This window comes from Macaca mulatta, chromosome 19 (genome assembly GCF_049350105.2).
Source record: "Macaca mulatta isolate MMU2019108-1 chromosome 19, T2T-MMU8v2.0, whole genome shotgun sequence".
NCBI classification, from domain to species: Eukaryota; Metazoa; Chordata; class Mammalia; order Primates; family Cercopithecidae; genus Macaca; species Macaca mulatta.
In genome coordinates, this window is record NC_133424.1 from 11407159 (window position 1) to 11427108 (window position 19950).

The window sequence follows — 19950 nt, forward strand, 5'->3', positions numbered from 1 at the left end:
GATCCGCCCGTCTCGGCCTCCCAAAGTGCTGGGATTACAGGCCTGAGCCACCGCGCCCGGCCCAGCTAATTCTTTTGTATTTTTTTTTAGTAGAGACGGGGTTTCACTGTGGTCTTGATGGCCTGAACCTCGTGATCCGCCTACCTCGGCCTCCCAAAGTGCTGGGATTACAGGCGTGAGCCACCGTGCCCGGCCCCCGCCCCCCCGTTGGTTTTTTTTTGTTGTTTTTTTTTTTAAAGAAGACAGGGTGTCTTGCTCTGTTGCCCAAGCTCGGGTACAGTGGTGCAATCTCAGCTCACTACAGAGTTATTTTCTGGCCTTAAGCAATCCTCCCACCTCAGCCTCCTGAGTAACTGGGACCACAAGCGTGTGCCACCATGTCTGGCGAATTTTTTAAATTTTTTGTAGATACGAGGTTTCACTATGTTGTTCTGGCTGGTTTTGAGCTCCTGGCCTCAAGCTATTTGCTTGCCTCAGCCTCCCAAAGTGCTGGGATTACAAGCATGAGCCATTGAGCCTGGCCAATGATTATTCCTTAAAGATGAAAATAATAGGGGTTTTAAAAATCATTTCTAGGCCGGGCGCGGTGGCTCAAGCCTGTAATCCCAGCACTTTGGGAGGCCGAGACGGGCGGATCACGAGGTCAGGAGTTCGAGACCATCCTGGCTAACACAGTGAAACCCCGTCTCTACTAAAAATACAAAAACTTAGCCGGGCGAGGTGGCAGGCACCTGTAGTCCCAGCTACTCGGGAGGCTGAGGCAGGAGAATGGCGTAAACCCGGGAGGCGGAGCTTGCAGTGAGCTGAGATCCAGCCACTGCACTCCAGCCTGGGTGACAGAGCGAGACTCTCTCAAAAAAAAAAAAAAAAAAAAAAAAAAAAAAAAAAATCATTTCTAGTGGTTCCTTAAGAGGGGTGAATCACCCACCTGCCCTGATAACATTTGGCAGTGTCTGTTGACAGCTTGGTGATGGGGTGCTGTGGTGCTGTCAGCACCTGATGGGTGAAAATCAGAGATGCTACTCAACACCCTATCATGTGCAGTGTAGCTCCCCCAAGAATTTTGCAGCCCAGAAGTTCAGTTGTGCTGAAGTTGAGAAATCCTGTTTCAGATTTTTTCAGTGTATTTATTCTCCCAACATTCTTAGCTTCCTTCGCAAAAATATTAAAAAACTTGAATTTTCTTTTCTTTCTTTTTGAGACGGCGTCTTGCTCTGTCTCCTGGGCTGGAGTGCATTAGCACAGTCTCAGCTCACTGCACCCTCTGCCTCCCTGCCTCAGCCTCCCAAGTAGCTTGGATTACAGGCGCCTGCCACCACACGTGGCTATTTTTTTGTATTTTTAGTAGAGACGGGATTTCATAATATTGGCCAGGCTGGTCTTGAACTCCTGACCTCAAGTAACCCGCCCGCCTCGGCCTCTCAGAAGTGCTGGGATTACAGGCGTGAGCCACTGCCCTCAGCCAAAAGCTTGAATTTTCTTTGTCACGTTATACACGGTGGTATCAAGAATAAAGATAGTTGTGCGGGTCGTTGTAGATGTGCATTTGCAGCAAGTACATACTTTTAGATGCATCATAGGATACTGCACACTGGCTATTTCACTGCACACAGGTTTTATTCCACATTGTCTGGCTGCTCATCCCAGCATGGGAGTAGCAGTGGCTGGATGCCCACTCTGCAGTGTCCTCCGCTTTCCGCGCAGTGTCTGGTTGAGGCTTCCAGCAGCCTTGTGGTGTAGTTCATGTCATTAAGTCCATTTTACAGATTAGAGCCGTAAATCTGAATGAGAGATTTATCCAAAGTTAATTACCCACTAAAGGGCAAAAGCAGGAAAGGAGGGTCTCCTCCTCCTGGATCCTAAACTCTTTGCCATTGCTTTTTTTTTTTTTTTTTTTTTTGAGATGGAGTCTTACTCTTGTCACCCAGGCTGGAGTGCAGTGGCATGATCTCAGCTTACTGCAGCCTCTGCCTCCCAGGTTCAAGTGAGTCTTCTGCCTCAGTCTTCTGAGTAGCTGTGACTACACGCGTCAGCCATTGCACCCAGTTAATTTTTGTATTTTCAGTAGGGATAGGGTTTCACCATGTTGGCCAGGTTGGTCTTGAACTCCTGACCTCGGGTGATTCTGCCTGCCTCAACCTCCCAAAGTTCTGGGATTACAGGCGTGAGCCACCACACTTGGCCTAACAATGCTTTTTTGTTTGTTTGGTTTTGGTTTTTTTGAGACAGAGTCTCGCTCTGTTGCCCAGGTTGGAGTGCAGTGGCGTGATCTCGACTCACTGCAAGCTCTGCTTCCTGGGTTCACGCCATTCTCCTGCCTCAGCCTCCTGAGTAGCTGGGACTACAGGCACCCGCCACCACGCCCAGCTAGTTCTTTTTGTATTTTTAGTAGAGACGGTTTCACTGGGTAGCCAGGATGGTCTTGATCTCCTAACCTTGTGATTCCCCCCACCTCGGCCTCCCAAAGTGGTGGCATTACAGGTGTGAGCCACTGCACCTGGCCTAACATTGCTTTTTTGTTTGTTTTTATTTTTTTTTTTGTTGTTGTTTTTTTGAGACAGTTTCGCTGTATTGCCCAGGCTGGACTGCAGTGGCGTGATCTTGGCTCACTGCAAGCTCCGCCTCCCGGGTTCACGCCATTTTCCTGCCCTCAGCCTCCCGAGTAGCTGGGACTACAGGCGCCTGCCACCACACCCAGCTAGTTTTTTGTATTTTTAGTAGAGACGGAGTTTCACTGGGTTAGCCAGGATGGTCTCGATCTCCTGACCTCATGATCTGTCCACCTCGGCCTCCCAAATTGCTAGGATTACAGGCATGAGCCACCGTGCCTGTCCTTACCATTGCATTTTTAAGCCCCTTTTGGAAATTGCTTATTTCACTGGTTACCCCCTCTAGTACCCAAAACGTGGCCAAAAACCTGGACAGTTAGGTGGACACCCCAGGTGAAGTCACTTCTGGGACATCATACCCAAGAAGTTGGCCTTTCTGCTGCAGGAATAGGTGGAGCCAGATAAAATTGTTGATTGCTTTGAGGAGAAAGTGTTTTGAAAGTTGCATTTTATTTTTTAGGCTGTAACAGAAGACAAGTACGAAATACTGCAATCTGTCGACGATGCTGCGATTGTGATAAAAAACACAAAAGAGCCTCCGTTGTCCCTGACCATCCACCTGACATCCCCTGTTGTCAGAGAAGAAATGGAGAAAGTATTAGCTGGAGGTAGGGAGGCCGAGACAGGCCGGCAGGGCTTTGAAAACGTGGTGTTCCCTCACTATTCAAATGTGCTATTCAGTTTTAGACTGCTTTGGTAAAAGGCTACGTTGTAGATTGACCACCTTTACTCTGAGATCACATCTCCCGTTGGCTTTGAGTACTTGGGAGTTTGACAAAACGGTCACACTAAAAGTGAGTAGCACTTTTCGTAGGGGACTGCACCATTTTCCTTTTAACTTCATCCTTGAACATTCTGAAACGTGAATGTGGTAGTTGCTTTTCCGTGGAGCCATTCTCTGGCTGTGGAGAAGTGTGTCCCTGGTGATTCTATGGTTTTAAAGATGAGACAACCAGACGGTTTCTGTATGAGCACCACGTTGGAGTTTACCAACAGCCTGTGCTGCAGCTGAGCTGAGGGCTTCTTCGTTTGTCCTCTGCCGTGGCTCTTATCATGTAAAGTGACAGAAGCACAAAGAGCTGATACAGAGTTTTGGATAAAGTTTAAACAGTTGTCCAATTTTTCAGACTACCTCATTGGACCTCGCACTAATAATGTGCTCACAGTCCATGGCCCGCCCCTCGTGTGCCTGTCTTCAGGCCTTATCCAAACCCCTGGCGTGCAGATGGCAGAGAAGACAGACGCTCGGCTTGGCCGCAGCATAGGCTGGCATAGCGCCCTTGTTGCTGTTTACCTTTGGTTCTCATAGCTGATTCCGACTACCAAAGCCCTTCTAGTTGATCAACGTAGGGACGCTGGACCTTTGACCAACAGGACTCTCTCTGTCAAGGGCTGGGGCTAGGGCAGTCCCGCCTGGTGGGCGGAGTTGGTCCCCTTTGCTGCATATGCCTTGGGATGGCTGTTGTGGGATGCAGAGAGGGAGTTCCTTTCCTCTCCCCCGGCCTTTTTAATTTTTTTCCTATTGAACATTTTAGCATAGCTAATTTATTGGGAGAACATGGGGAGGAGGCAAGGGAAGAGGATTAGAAGATAGGCTCCACCTATCTCTCCCCTCCCTCATGAGATTATTCCTTTTAGAATAACTCCCCACTTTTGTTTTTATGTTTGTTTTATTTTTTCTTTTTCTTTCTTTTTTCTTTTTCTTTTTTATTTTTGGATGGGGCCTCCAATTTTTACAATTTCCTCACAGGGCAGAGTTCAATGTGCTCTAGTTTCTCCTTCCCTGGTCCAGGGTGGAGATGAATTCAGCTTCTGGGAAACTCAGCTGCCCTTTAGAAAGCTGCCACATCCCCTTTCCACCTGACAGAAACCCCTTGGTCAAACTGTGCCTTGTCTTCTTATTCCATCCATGAATAGAAACGCTATCAGTCAACGACCCCCCGGACGTTCTGGACAGGCAGAAATGCCTTGCTGCCTTGGCGTCCCTTCGACACGCCAAGTGGTTCCAGGTTTGCATTTTGTTCTTCTCTTTGTCTTTTGGTAGAGAATTCCTAAGTTTTAACTTGGCTAACTGTCACCATAAAGATTCCTTAACATTGACGATAGCCGTGCTGAGCTTAGCACCTGCGGTTCCGCAGGTCCTAAAGGAGTGCACCTCAACAAATTCGACCCCAAAAGAGGCTGAGACTGAATTGGTGGGCTGCTGCTGCTGCTTTGTGTTAAGAGTAATACTTTCTTGTACACGTAGTGAGATTGCTGCTGGCCACACCCTTGGTGGTCGCCATCGTTGACTGTTTACCCTTGGCAAAGCAGCACCGTGACACTTGTGATGTTCATGTTGACCTGTGCCCTGGGCGGTGCCTCAGACTGAAGAGCCTGTGTTTTGTTCCCCTAGGCTCGAGCCAACGGACTGAAGTCCTGTGTCATTGTGATCCGGGTCCTGAGGGACCTGTGCACTCGCGTGCCCACCTGGGGTCCCCTCCGAGGCTGGGTAAGGATGTTGCTATGGCTACTAGGGGATGGTGTATGCAGAGTCTCTAGGATATCCCAGGAACACTTGATGATCATGGGGCAGGAGTGGCCCCTTGATGTGTGGCTGGTGTGTACTCTCCAGAGCTGCCTGTGGAGCTGCTCCTGCTTGCCACACCTGGGGTTGGGGTTGGGACATTGTGGGTCAGGGCCCTTTGCAGGGGTCGCACAGCTCAATCCCAGCAGGAGGCTGACGAGGAGGTGGGAATGATCCCTCTGGGAAGGTTTGCAGATGCTCTCACGCAGGACCAGTTCTTACCAGCTGTTGCTATTTTTTTTCAGCCCGCAGTTGGGGTGGTTTTTATATTTGTAAATAAATGGTTAGATTTTAAGTATGAGATACTACATTATAATCTCAGCTTGGTCTCTGAGCTCACAGAGCCTGCAGGATGTCATGTCTGGTCCTCCCTGTCCTAGGTGCACTGGCTCAGGCTTAGCCCTGAGGCTTTGACTTTACCTGACTGGATGGCTATGAGTCCCACGTGTGCCCTGACCCACTCATCTAGTGACAGCTCCCTAGTGGCGGCCGGCCTCATCCTGTAGGTTCTTGGCTCACTGTCCCTCTTCCCTTTCAGCCTCTCGAGCTCCTGTGTGAGAAATCCATTGGCACAGCCAACAGACCGATGGGTGCTGGCGAGGCCCTGCGAAGAGTGCTGGAGTGCCTGGCGTCGGGCATCGTGATGCCAGGTTGGGGCCTTGTGCTTCGCAGGTTGCAGGGAAAGGACAGGGTTCCAGGCCGCCTCCTGGCGGGTACACTTGACTGGGTTAGGACAGGAGCAGCCCCGTGTCCACTCCCTAGAGCTGAAGCATGTGACTACCCTCTGGCACCATCATATCCAGCCCTGACCGGGTCCGCAGCCGTCATTCAGAGGGCGGATCCGGGGCAATGGTGACCCACTCCCACGTGACTTTCTTGCTCTGAGACACTTGTGAATTATTTCTGTCAAGGGCTGGACGCCGAGTGGGTCACCGAGCTAGGCATGTTTTCCAGAGCTGGGTGTGGATGGGGCGCGGGGGGTAACACACCTAGTTCCCTCAGCCAGCACACCTCTTCAGAGATGCTAAAAGATAATCCTCTGCATATCTTCCTTGTTTCCTGCCTTCAGATGGTTCTGGCATTTATGACCCTTGTGAAAAAGAAGCCACTGATGCTATTGGGCATCTAGACAGACAGCAACGGGAAGATATCACACAGAGTGCGCAGGTATAGTCATCGCCATTGCCAACGTGCGCCCTGACCCAGTCTGTAATCACTGGCTTCCAGTTCCATTACTGGGTATTCCCAGGGTAGCCCCTGGACTCGTAGGCTCAGGTCGGGAACTGAAGGCAAAGGGATCGTGTCTGATACAGGGCGCCCCAATCTGGGCTGCTTCTTTCCCCTGGTGCCATGCCTGGTTGTCGTCTGCCCCCTCCCTTGGCTTGCTCGAGTGCCATTTTCGGACACTGAGTGGTGCTGGGAGATGTGTTTGCTGTGCGGACTGCTCCGGGGGACCTTCCCCTGCAGGCTACCACATGGCTCCGTGTGGCAACCAGTCCCCAGGTTGGGGTCTCCTGTATTCCTCTGGAAGGGGGGTGGTCACAGGCTGGCCTTCCCCCACAGCAAGGCTGGACTTGAGCATTCAGGCTCTCCCCTGGCTGGTGGGGGACCCCTTGCTGTCGTAGAGGAGACCATTAGCAGCCCTTCAGCTCTGTCCCTCCTCAGAAGGCAGTAGTGAGCGCACACTCCATGACCGGGAGCACAGGGCAGCTGAGTCAGAGCCTCTTCCCCTTCTCCAGCACGCACTGCGACTCGCTGCCTTCGGCCAGCTCCATAAAGTCCTGGGCATGGACCCTCTGCCTTCCAAGATGCCCAAGAAACCAAAGAATGAAAACCCAGTGGACTACACCGGTAAGCCCACGGCGGTTGCCTGATGGCTGGGGCTCCAGGAAGAGTGGCCATCTGCATCTCTCAGCCATGCCCTGCTTTCTCCTTGCAGTTCAGATCCCACCCAGCACCACCTATGCTATTACGCCCATGAAACGCCCAATGGAGGAGGACGGGGAAGAGAAGTCTCCCAGCAAAAAGAAGAAGAAGATTCAGAAGAAAGGTACAGGCCGGGCGCGGTGGCTCACGCCTGTAATCCCAGCACTGTGGGAGGCCGAGGCGGGAGAATCGCTTGAGCTCAGGAGTTTGAGACTAGCCTGGGCAACATGGCGAAACCCCGTCTCTACAAAAAACACAAAAATTAGCTGGGTGTGGTGGCACACCTGTAGTGCCAGCTATTTGGGAGGCTGAGATGGGAGGATGACTTGAGCCTGGGAGGCGGAGGTTGCAGTGAGCAACTGTATTCCAGCCTGGGCAACAGAGCGAGACCTTGCTTAAAATCAGTGTTGAAAGATTTAAAAAACTAAGTAGATAAAAAAGCAGGAAGGTGCAGACCTCCCCTCGTGCTGCTGCTTTATCTATCTGGTCCTACGAAGGCTCACCCTGAAGCTATAGGGAGTGCCTGCTTTTGTTTCATTTTTCTTACTTGTGATTTCTGAGTCCTTTAACAATAATGAGGCATGATTGGGGATGTAGAAGATGAGTAGGATGATGGTGCCGTGGCTGGAGGCCACAGGAGAGGTGCAAACTGGGTTCAGTTTGTATGGCTGCCCCACCCACTGTGTTACGCCACAGAGGCAGGCCCGGGGGCTAGGATTGGCAGAGCTCTCGTGGAGACCTGCCATCATGCTGATCCAGAGCCACCTTGGTGTTCTCTCTGTAGAGGAGAAGGCAGAGCCCCCCCAAGCTATGAATGCCCTGATGCGGCTGAACCAGCTGAAGCCAGGGCTGCAGTACAAGCTGGTGTCCCAGACTGGGCCCGTCCATGCCCCCATCTTTACCATGTCTGTGGAGGTTGATGGCAATTCATTCGAGGCCTCTGGGCCCTCCAAAAAGACGGCCAAGCTGCACGTGGCCGTTAAGGTAAGTGTGGCCAGCGTCACTATCTTCTAATAGCAGAACCATGATCTTTGTTTTGGGCCCCATATGAGCCATTGTCTCTCAGGGAAGGCATGTAGATCCTAAAAACACACATAGTTAGATGGCGGGTATTTGCAGGTCACATATGCCAAGAACGCCTTCCCACTGGCTGGCAGGCAGAGGGGTCCCCAAACATAGTTGGACATTAGGGCCTCCTGGGAGCAGAAGCCGAAAGGAAACAGTCCTTCTCCAGATGACTTTCTGGGTGGGTGCCTGTAGGCCATGGGGAGGCCCTGCATGCATGGCTCCCGGGCTGAGCCCTGCTTCAATGGGACCTTGGGGGTCTCGCTACCTCTGCAGGTGTTACAGGACATGGGCTTGCCGACGGGTGCCGAAGGCAGGGACTCTAGCAAGGGGGAGGACTCGGCTGAGGAGACTGAGGCGAAGCCAGCTGTGGTGGCCCCCGCCCCAGTGGTAGAAGCTGTCTCAACCCCTAGTGCGGCCTTTCCCTCAGATGCCACTGCCGAGGTGAGCACATGGTGGGTGCTGGGAGTCACTGCCAGACAGAGCAGGCAGCCATGTGTCCTGTCAGTGAGGTGGTTACTGGTCCTTGATAATTTGCCCCAAAAAGCTGACCTTTCAGGCCAGAAGCCCACACAGGAAGCTGGGTGCTGCCCTACAAACTGTGTGGGGGAGGGCCTTGTGGATGTTGTCTCAGCATCCTAGGCTACATTGGGGTGGCCCTGGGTTGAGAACATGCTGTTCAGAGGGGAGGCACAGGGAAGGGGCACATTGCTGGAAGGCCTTCACGAGAGTGGGTGGAGACTGTCTGGCAAGGACTGGCAGTGTATGAGCAGCAGACGCCTGGCCTCAGTCCTGCTGCTCCTCCTGTGTGGCTGGAAAGCCCATAGCTGAGTTTGTCGGTCGTTCTTTCTGTTTTCCCTGAGAACGTAAAACAGCAGGGGCCAATCCTGACAAGGCACGGCAAGAACCCAGTCATGGAGCTGAACGAGAAAAGGCGGGGGCTCAAGTACGAGCTCATCTCCGAGACCGGTGGCAGCCACGACAAGCGCTTCGTCATGGAGGTGCGTGGCCTGGAGCTGCCTGCTGGGGCATCCCATAGGGAGGCCTGGGGTCCCCCTGCCCCTAGAGGGAGGCACTAGGTCACCTTTGTCTGCACTTTCCAGGTTGAAGTGGATGGACAGAAGTTCCAAGGTGCTGGTTCCAACAAAAAGGTGGCGAAGGCGTACGCTGCCCTTGCTGCCCTAGAAAAGCTTTTCCCTGACACCCCTCTCGCCCTTGATGCCAACAAAAAGAAGAGAGCCCCAGTACCCGTCAGAGGGGGACCGAAATTTGCTGCTAAGGTGAGCAGTGACCCTTGAATCTCCTGGCTCAGGCATGGGTTCTCCTGCAATGTGAGCACAAAGGGAATGTCACTTCCTGTGTTCTCTTCTAGCCACATAACCCTGGCTTCGGCATGGGAGGCCCCATGCACAATGAAGTGCCCCCACCCCCCAACCTTCGAGGGCGGGGAAGAGGCGGGAACATCCGGGGACGAGGGCGCGGGCGAGGATTTGGTGGCGCCAACCACGGAGGCTACATGAATGCTGGTAAGGGCCCTTGTACCGCACTGTCCCCATCTTCCACATGTGCATGCTCTGGGAACAAGTGTGCGGGGCTCCTGGGGTGGGCCTGAGACACTGCTGGTCCATGGTAACCCTATCTTTCCCCTTCCAGGCGCTGGATATGGAAGCTACGGGTACGGAGGCAACTCGGCGACAGCAGGCTACAGTAAGTGCGTTTCTCTCTGTCTGACCTGGGAAGCAGCCGCAGTGTAGCTTCTGGGCCTGAGTTAGCAAAGGGCGGCCAGAGCAGCCTCGAGGAGGCTGTAGAAGGGGCACACACCTTTTTGCGGTGAATAGGTCATATGGCCCTCGACCCCCCCCCCCCACCCTGCAGTGGGATTGATTGTGTTAACACACAAACTCGTGTAACTGCAAAGTTCCTTAAAAGTTAGAATTTTAAATTTCTCTGCTTTAAGCCATGCGAAGCACCAATCTTGTGAATACGCTTTTCCAGCCAGTGCACAGCTCTTGTCTTGAGAAGGAGCCTTCATTGGGGGGTTACAGGAGCAGAGAAATCTAAAACATGAATTTCAAATGTGGCGCTCTGTGCCCTTTTTCAAAAGAATTCTAATTTCTTCTCTCTGCTCTGTCTCCCCCTTTTGTAGGTGACTTTTTCACAGACTGCTACGGCTATCATGATTTTGGGTCTTCCTAGAGCGTCTAAAAGTATTGCACACAAAATCAACTTTTTACTCCAATTTCCTCCAACTCCAAAACCCAAAGTGTCCGTGCTGTGTCCCTGTGCTTCACTGGGTTTCTCAACCGTGGCTTTTCACCGCAGCTTGTCTGAAACTCTTAGCCTGCAGAATTTAAGACAATGGCAGTTTTTATCGTGATTTGCCTTTGAACTTGGTCCTATTGAAGTTCACACTAAGTGGAAAACAATTTTTTCAGAGAATGTATTTTTGTGCAGAATTGCACAGAATTCTAGAGACAGCGTTGTTCGGCATCAAGGCAAAAGCCCACCTTTGCTTTTTATGGAAAGCATTACTTTATTTAAAGAGACAGACATTGACGCATTTTAATCTACCTTTGTCTTAATTTACAGCAGGTTTTGTATGAATTTTTAACCTTTTAACAAACTCCCAAATCTGGTTGATGCCTTTGACAGTGATGAAAACGATTTCACCACATCTGAATCCAGAGAAACCGGCTTTTTTCTTATTACGAGCATGTGAAAACGTTGGGAACGTTGGGAATTGTGTATTGCGCTGAATTAGCTTCTCCCGCCTCTTGTAATGCTCTGGTGGGTTCTTGTTTGGGAATGCAATGTTTTGTGGCTGGTTTAGCTAGAGAGTGAACTCTCAAAGGTATCACAACTGTGCTTCCATTATTAGTGCAAGAAACAGACAGGCTTTAAGGGGTAGATGACGTGAAATTTTGCAAGTCTTAATTACAGCTGCAGATGCATGGGATTCTGGATTTTTTTGTTTTTAGTTTATTGGGACTTTAAAAGTAATCAAGGAGAAAGAACCGCGATGTTCCCTGCTTCTTCAGTAAAGGGCTGGTTTTTCCTTGGGCAGAGGTGGTGCTGCTGCATGTGCAGCTGCCACAGACTCCAAAGGCATAGAAGTTTCTGTCTACAAACACACACAGAGTCATTCTGGCTCTTTACTGAGGCCCCCGTTTTCTGGCAGGTGTCCTCCTTGGAAACTGGTTTTGGCTCTGATCAGCGGTTATTTTTTGCAGCAAAGCCTGCGTCTGTATTGACTTGCAAGATTTTACGTTTATTCAGGCAAAAACTGGTCAAAATGGTTACTACGTGATTTGTTCCCAGAGGTTTGAAACATTCAGTGAAACTTTTTAAAACTTTGATTGCATGATGTATTTTTTTTTTAGAAAGTTATTGTTTGAGAATAATGTCTTTTTATACCAGGAAAATAGTTATCCTGAATGACGTTGAAAACTCCCCCTCCCCTTTATTTTTTTTTAATCAATACATGTGAAAGTAACAAGCCCTCGGCCCTTGCGTCTTCATTCATTCCCGGCTTCAGGCGGGGCGAGGTGGTGTGCTCAGTGCAGGACACTGGGGAAGCTGGGGCAGTGGGGCTGTGGGGTGTGGGTCCTGGGTCCTGGTCGGGGTGTTCTGAAGATCCCATCCTCCCAGTCTCCTCGCTGAGCTGCCGCATGTTCGCTTTCTGGCATTGTGGGACACGTCCTCCCCCTTGGTGTCTTGGCTTTGTGATGGGGGGCGAGGGAGGAGGCCTGCCTGAAGAACACAAACCGAAGGTTGCAGATAGTTCTGTCCACATTGTCATGTAGGCAGCCCACCACACCAGCGTGGGGTATACATCTCCAGTGGGTGGAGGCACGTGAGGACTCCCAGTTACCCCACCCAGGAGGCGGTGGGCCCTTGGTGTCCTCAATCTGGGAAGGAAGGACAGGCAGTGTGGGAGCCTCCCCTTCCATCCCACCCACCCTGGGCCTGGCGGTCTGGGCAGCTTAACTGGGCAAAGGTGGCTGCATTCACAAGCCGACCCGCTCTGAGAGCCCAGGAACTCAGCTGCACCTGCTGAGCGCTTGGGCATTGCCCAGCTTGGCTGGAGAGCTACCACCATGACCTGGCCTCCCGCCTCACCCACCCTCTCAGCCTTCCCACGCCCGTTCGTGGAGACCCCCTCTGTGGGGCTCCCTTGCAAGGCTTGGGGTGCAGCATTCCCTCAGCCAGTGCCATCCCCTTTGTTCCACTCAAGCCTCTGGTGGGGCTGTGTATTGACAAACCTAGTTGACCAGAAGTGGGGTCTCGCTGCTACATTTTCAGCTTGCTGAGAATGTGGTGGCTGCACTGCACGCTCTCAGCCCTGCTGCTCAGTCCCACGTGCACCCAGCAGCTGTGCTGGGGACAAGGAAGGGACGTCGGGGACATCAGGGCTGTAGGTCTAGGCCTCACCTGGCTGTCCTGGCCCCAGCTGTGGCCAGTCTTCCCCACCAACCAGGCTGGGGCTTGCTCACATCCTGAGTCACATGCTTGCACGAGTATCACAAGGGAGGTGCCTGCATCATTGACTAAGTCTCAATTTGTCTTCCATGAACCAAACCAGCTCAGACCAGTTGGTCTCAGGATGATGACGGTCCAGGGGCCTCTTTAAACAGTATCTCTTGGGGATCTCCAGGCCTGTGCCTGTGGAGCCTGTTTCCAGCACAGCAGGGAGGAGGGGGGTGGCCGCTGCTTCTCTGGGGCTTTGCTTTTCCTGTCACCATTGGGGATCTCTGGGTAGCCGTCAGCTAGCTGTGAATGTCGTCCCGCGCTCGGAGTCCATCTCATTGTAATGTTGACATCCGCTGCAAAAGCTGCTGGCGCGTGCTGCTTGGCAAAGCCCCATTGTTGTCATCAGCTGCTGGGTGAGTGGAGCTGAAGGCTGGGCCAGCCTGAATGGCTGCGCTAAGGACCGGAGCCACTGCTCCTCTCCCTCCTTTTTCTGCTGCCTCTGACCCGGGCTTGTGGGTCAGCCTTCAGGACCCATGGCTGCCGCCTGCCCTTCCCTCCCTTCCCCCTGCCCTTTCCCGTCCTCCGCCTGACCCACTGCCTCCCTGTTTAGGTCAGTTCTACAGCAACGGAGGGCATTCTGGGAATGCCGGTGGCGGTGGCGGCGGGGGCGGTGGTGGCTCCTCCGGCTATGGCTCCTACTACCAAGGTGACAACTACAACTCACCGGTGCCCCCAAAACACGCTGGGAAGAAGCAGCCGCACGGGGGCCAGCAGAAGCCCTCCTACGGCTCAGGCTACCAGTCCCACCAGGGCCAGCAGCAGTCCTACAACCAGAGCCCCTACAGCAACTATGGCCCCCCGCAGGGCAAGCAGAAAGGCTATAACCATGGACAAGGCAGCTACTCCTACTCGAACTCCTACAACTCTCCCGGGGGCGGGGGCGGATCCGACTACAACTACGAGAGCAAATTCAGTGAGTTGGCTTCCAGAGCTCCTTGGCTGGGCCAGGGTCCAGGCCCCAGCAGTGCAGCCCACGGAGTGGCGGAAGCTCGGCACTGCCCAGACCACTGGCCGAGGGCCTTAGGAGGAGGACACGTGGTGTTGGCTGTGGGCGGGTGCTAGGAAGATGGGGCGTGGGGCCCCTTGGTGCCGTCTTCGCCACTTTCTCTGGTGTGTTCTCTGAAGGCAGGGGTAGCTGAGGCCTCTGTCTCTAGGCCCTGGCTGTGGGTGAGGCTGCAAGGTGACTTCCTGGGACTTGATCTAGAGAGTTTTGCATCCAGCCCCTGCAAGAGCTTGATCTCTCCACCACCGCCTCTCCCGCTTCCTCATGCACAGACCCAGCAGGCCCAGGCTGCACCAGTGGCCCGGTGGGGCTGAGTAGGTGTGTCCTTGGGACCCAGCAGCTCTCAGCAGCAGGCCAGGGACTTGACAGAGGCTGCACTGGGTGTGCGGGTCAGAAGGGGGTGCTGTTTGTCTGGTGCTGCTGGCTGAGGAGAGACAGCTGCTGGGGTCTCGTGCACTTCCTCAGCTGCTGCTGGGAAGTTTGGGCTGCAGGAGCAGTTGAGAAGGCACCCCACAGCAGGCTTTGGAGCTTGGTGACCAGCCCAGCCCAGGGCCAGGTGACCCTGCAGGGCTGCAGCTGGCTCCTGGCGCTTATCTGTTGGGCTGATGTGTGACATTGAAGCAGGCAGGGAGAAGAGTTAGAGGCCCAGGGTCTGGGCCAGGGGCCGGCCGCGTCTGAGGCGCACCACAAGGCACCTGGGCCGCCCCAGTTGTGTGTTTCCTGGGGCCCCTTAACCACCCTGTCTTCTTTCCCCCAGACTACAGTGGTAGTGGAGGCCGAAGCAGCGGGAACAGCTACGGCTCAGGCGGGGCATCCTACAACCCAGGGTCACACGGGGGCTACGGCGGAGGTTCTGGGGGCGGCTCCTCATACCAAGGCAAACAAGGTGGGCCTGGAGCCCCTGGTGGCACAGCATGGGGGCCCGGCACCTGCTGTGAAGCGGGATGTGGACCTGGTGGGAGCAGACGGCAGCGTGGGCAGGGCTGCAGTGGCAGGTGGGCCCTGTGAGAGAGAATACACACTTGGGTGCACTGGCAGCTGCTAAGGCTTTCGGGAGCGGCTGGAGAGCCAGCAGTGTCCCCACTGTTAACCCCTAGTACCTGTGTGAAATGTGGGTGACACGGAGGCCAAACAGCGGTTCCCCTGGTTCTGGCCAGTAGCTCAGCTGTGGGCTCAGGTAGCTTCCCCCAGAAACAAGGGTCACAGTGGTCCCACCTCTCGGAGTCTTGGTGTCAGCCTTGTCCAGTAATGTGTGGTAGGCAGGCAGAGCCGCATAGGAGGCCACGAGTCTTGCCCACCTGCATCCTGGCCGAGTCTTGGGTGTGGGCTGCCTAACCTGAGCCCCGCTGGCTGGGCCCCTCGGCTCTAATCCACCACTCTCTCTCCTAGGAGGCTACTCACAGTCGAACTACAACTCCCCGGGGTCCGGCCAGAACTACAGTGGCCCTCCCAGCTCCTACCAGTCCTCACAAGGCGGCTATGGCAGAAACGCAGACCACAGCATGAACTACCAGTACAGATAAGCCCCCGCGGGGCGGAGATTTCTACCTTCTGCACTTACTCCCCATCAGAAGATCGAGTTTTATGCATCACAGTTAACATGTCAGCTGGCCCTCCAGGCCCCCGCCCCCACCCCGTCCACGTTGCTGTGTCGTGAGGTGCAGCGGGTCACCCTGTGGCCCGTCCTGTGACCCATATTTAGCCGTGTTTGGGACTCCGTGTCTTCAATGGTTTGTTAGTTGCCATTACAACTTTGTCTGGGTAGAATTTTTGAGTTCTTGCAGTTCAGTATCCCTCTGTCTATTCACACTTGGTGTTAGTGGTAACTCAGTTTGTCTTTAAATAGTTACGGAAGGGATACGTCATTTGTTAATGCTTTTGTGAAGTGAGTTAAACGAGCTTTCTGTATTTTAATGCTTTAGTGTTTCAGTTTTATAAGTGAAGATTTTATTTTAAAAACCAGTGGGAAAGAGTGGGGGGTTTCTTTTTATGTCTGGGTCATTCAGGCAGTACATCTGAATTAAGCTGAATGTAGACAAATAAAGAAAAACAAAACTGCGCCCGTCTTAGGCCTGGGTGTCTGACCCACCAGCAGCGCAATGAGCAGATTTCCCCGCTCTGTCCCTGCTCGGGGACAGCAGGGCGGGCCAGCAGGATGCTCCCTGGTCCTTAGAGAGGGTCCAGTTCTGGCCTTCTAGACATTTTACTCATGCTCAGCGAAGGCTGGTTGCTGGTCTCCTGGGCTGTGTAGACCCGGTGTCCCACCAGGCTCCAGGCTCCCACCGTCCGCAGAGGGGCTCACAGTGCCCATTCTGGTCTTGGGGAACCCATCACAAAACAGGCAGGCTTTTTCTGCTCCCTGATTTTGGTGTGGTTCTAAGTACACCAGTGATGTCCTCTGTAGGGGCGTGCCTGTGGTGGAACACACAGCCCAGTTAGAAAAAGAAAGGGCAGGTGAGGCCTGGGTAACCCCAGCCACGGATCGTCAGTGGCTGGAGGGAGCTTCATGTCTGTGCTGGAGCTGCAGCCTGCTCGCCATCTGGAGGCTCAGCAGAGTGGGGAGTTGGGGTTCTCACACCAGCAGATTTCCCTAGAGCGTGATTCTCCCATCTGAGGCAATCTCGCCTCCCAGGGGAAATTTTGCAATGTTTGGAGGATGTTGTCACAGCTAGCAGGTGCTCTGGGATCTAGTGGATACAGGCCAAGGATGCTGTCAAGCATACTATGCTTCCCAGAAGAGTGGCCCACAGCGGGGACCTGCCCTATGGAAATATCAGGTGTGTGGAGGTGGAGACCCCATGCTAGAGCAGCCCTTCTAGCTCCACCTTGCCTGGAGAGGGAGGAGGAGCTCTGGTTTCAGAGCATTGCTGGGATTGCCTTTCCCCAGGATCCCTGTCGGCCATCCGGGAAGAACTGTACTTGCCAAGCCTGGGACCACACATCTACAGAGATCCTGCTTTGCTGACCTGAGCCCCAGGCCTTGGCCTCCTGTGCTTGGGTAACCATGGCCACTGGGAAAAGTGAGGACCATTTTTGACTCAGAATCATTCAGCTAATGTAGAATATCAAGCGTGCTTTCAAAGGATGAAGATTTGCTTTCTTGGAGAGGTGAAAGAACAAGTTGTGTGCTAGAAAACTGTTGAGGAATTCTCCTTTGTGTTAGAGCAGAGGAGGTCCCAGATACCAAGTGGCCCCTCCCAGGAAAGGGTGGGAGAAGAGGACCTGAAGTACCTTGAGATCCTAGCAGTGCACACAGTGGAGGGATGAGGATGGATGAGTCCTACCCCCAATTTTGATGGGATGTGTTCATGTCCTGTCTCCTCTCTTGGACATATTAAGGGGTTGGGACAAGAAGAGACTCCTGTGAGATCAGCAGACCTTGTATTTGAGGAGAGAATACCAGCCTGTAACACCCATGGAAGGGATGCCTCCTGGCCCCACCTGCCAAATACCTCCAAACTCCGGGCAGGCGCCTGCATTCTCAACACAGGACTCTACTTGCAGTTTCCAGCTCAGTGATCGCTACCAGGGTTGTTTCTGAATGCAGACCCACCACGAGGGACGGATTCCATCCGCCTGCCCTGCTGCAGATCTGCCGCATAGCAGGCACGTGTCTTGGAGAGAACAGCTCTGAGCACAGCATCCTTGGAGCCCTCAGTCCGCTCAGGGGCCTCACCGGTGCTGATTATGCCGTCATGCCGCTTGCCTGTGACAGTATCCCAGCTACAACAGGACGCTGGGTTCAGGAAGATGTGGCTATCACCTTGAGCACTGACAGTGGCCTTCTGGGCCAGTTGCCTTCCAAACCCAGGAAGCTGACCTGCAGGAGGGCCTACAAATGGGCCCTGTAAGAGCTAGGCAACAGTTGGCTTGTGATGAGACACCTCGACGCTTTGGGTGGACGGTGTCCTACATGAGTTGATAGGATGGGGTGCTTGGTGGATGGGCCGTGGAGGTCCGTGAGCGGGAACTGGGCACACACCATCCCAGAGGGCTCAGGATGCACCAGGAGGGAAAGAAGGGCAACAGACTACACGATTGGACATGTGTGGTTGACTGGGATGAAGTTGGAGGGAGGGCCGGGGGATTGGTACTGATTCCAGGGAGGAAGTATTGGGGCTTGATGAACTATGATGAAAGGAGGCCTCTGAGCCATAACAAGGGGCACATCCAGGATTTCCGCCACCCTGGATTTAGTAGAGCCAGTAGGCCCTGGTTGTCACTCTGGGCAGGGATGCTGTCAGCCCTGAGGGTTGCCACCCACCTGTTTGTTGCCCTCTGTACTGGCAGGGAAACATACACCCCTTGTGTCACCACAAACTTTGCTTGTGTAGTCAGTAGGGCTGACCCTGCCCCAAGGACTCACTGCATGTACCCGGACCCCTAGGCCTGGCCTTTGCAGCAGAGGTGGCAGCTTCTGGATTCCAGCTGCAGCTGTGAGCCCCATGCTGGCTGTGCACTGCACGGGCCTGAGACCGCTGGATACAATGTTGGGCAACAACTCAGCCAGCCTGATGGCAGGCTCAGAGGCTCACTCTAACCCATCCCAGAATAAATGGAGACTTCATGTGTTCATTGTTTCATTCACTCAACATGCGTTCGTTCATTTTTTTTAAGAGAGACAGGATAGACCTGTAATCCCAGCACTTTGGGAGGCCGAGGCGGGCAGATCACGAGGTCAGGAGATCAGGACCATCCTGGCTAACATGGTGAAACCATGTCTCTACTAAAAATACAAAAAATTCAAAAAAAAAATTAGCTGGGCATGGTGATGGGCGCCTGTAGTTCCAGCTACTCAGGAGGCTGAGGCTGGAGAATGGTGTGAACCCAGGAGACGGAGCTTGCAGTGAGCCAAGATCATGCCACTGGACTCCAGCCTGGGCAACAGAGCAAGTCTCCATCTCAAAAAAATAAAAAGAGGATATTGCTCTGTCATCCAGGCTGAAGTGCAGTGGCATCATCATAGCTCACTGCAGTCTTGAACTCCTGAGAGCTCAAGCGATCCTCCTGTCACAGCCTCTGGAGTAGCTGGGACTACAGGGCTGTTCTTCCATACCTGACTACTTTTCTTATAGAGGTGGGTCGCCCAGCCTAGTCTCAAACTCCTGGACCTTAAGCAACTCAGCTTCCCTATAGTGGCTGGGATGACAGTGCCACTGTGCCCTGCTGTCCTGTTTATTATTGGGTGGTGATTACATGTCAAGTCTGGTGCTGGTTGCTGGGAACCTGCTCTCAACCCACATGGCTCTTACAGGCACAAAGAGGGCTGTGTCACAGTGGGACAGGGAGCGCCTTGTCAAGGGTATCCCCTCAGGTGAGAAAGGATGGGTGAGTTGGACCCAGGAGTGTTAGGAAGTGAAGGGGAGGCTAGGCAGAGGGAATAGCTTGAGCAAAAATTCAGCTGGGGTATGAGGATGGGCTTGAAGAAGCTGAAGTCAGATGGGTAGAGCATTTTGGATGCAAAATGAAGGAATGCTGGGAAATGAGACTGGAGGTCAGTGGGATCTTGAGGGCCCCCAAGTGGAGGGCCAGGCACAGGAGTGCTTTCTAAGGGCAGTGGGGAGCCATGGGTGGATTCTGACCTGGGAAGACCTCAGGCCCTTTCAGGCTTCCCAAGAATATTATTTATTTATTTTGTTGGCCAGGCTGGAGTGCAATGGCACGATCTTAGCTAACCACAACCTCCGTCTCCCGGGTTCAAGCGATTCTCCTGCCTCAGCCTCCTGAGTAGCTGGGATTACAGGCATGTGCCACCACGCCTGGCTAATAGTGTATTTTTAGTAGAGACAAGTTTTCTCCATGTTAGGCAGGCTGGTCTCGAACTCCTGGCCTCAGGTGATCCACCTGCCTCGGCCTCCCAAAGTTCTGGGATGACAGGTGTGAGCCACCACACCCGGCTATTTATTTTTTAAGATAGAGTCTTGCTCTGTCGCCAGGCTTTGTTTTTTAAGACAGTCTTGCTCTGTCGCCAGGCTGTAGTGCAGTGGAGCGATCTCGGCTCACTGCAACCTCAGCTTCCCAGGTTCAAGCAATTCTGCCTCAGCTGCCCGAGAAGCAGTAACTACAGGTGTGTGCCATCATGCTCAGCTAATTTTTGTTTTTCGTTTTTTTTTTTTTTTTTTTTTTTTTTTTTGAGACGGAGTCTCACTCTGTCACCCAGGCTGGAGTGCAGTGGCCGGATCTCAGCTCACTGCAAGCTCCGCCTCCCGGGTTCACGCCATTCTCCTGTCTCAGCCTCCCGAGTAGCTGGG

At 53.3% G+C, this 19950-nt stretch overlaps 1 protein-coding gene and 1 pseudogene across 23 annotated transcripts in view; both read left to right on the plus strand.

The window, feature by feature from the left end:
* The window catches only part of ILF3 (interleukin enhancer binding factor 3), a 37779-nt gene extending 22021 nt beyond the window's left edge, over positions 1-15758 (plus strand). For 5 of the 22 annotated variants that reach the window (XM_077977358.1, XM_077977359.1, XM_028839807.2 and 2 more), the window contains 14 exons: positions 3070-3217; positions 4527-4618; positions 5005-5100; positions 5714-5825; positions 6245-6342; positions 6915-7026; positions 7115-7225; positions 7886-8085; positions 8443-8610; positions 9030-9167; positions 9270-9446; positions 9539-9692; positions 9820-9873; positions 10313-11662. In XM_077977358.1, coding sequence (XP_077833484.1) covers positions 3070-3217; positions 4527-4618; positions 5005-5100; positions 5714-5825; positions 6245-6342; positions 6915-7026; positions 7115-7225; positions 7886-8085; positions 8443-8610; positions 9030-9167; positions 9270-9446; positions 9539-9692; positions 9820-9873; positions 10313-10362 — 1710 coding nt within the window. In that variant the 3' untranslated portion in view covers positions 10363-11662. Of the gene's footprint in view, positions 1-3069; positions 3218-4526; positions 4619-5004; positions 5101-5713; positions 5826-6244; positions 6343-6914; positions 7027-7114; positions 7226-7885; positions 8086-8442; positions 8611-9029; positions 9168-9269; positions 9447-9538; positions 9693-9819; positions 9874-10312; positions 13610-14456; positions 14586-15088 lie in introns of those variants that run through there. The other 17 variants (XM_077977350.1, XM_077977354.1, XM_028839805.2 and 14 more) reach the window with 11 other exon arrangements.
* Positions 15759-16833: 1075 nt separating this feature from the next.
* Positions 16834-18272, plus strand: LOC106994634 (uncharacterized; annotated as a pseudogene). Its single transcript, XR_001441256.3, has one exon. The product of XR_001441256.3 is annotated as an uncharacterized LOC106994634 (transcript).
* Positions 18273-19950: the final 1678 nt, after the last annotated feature.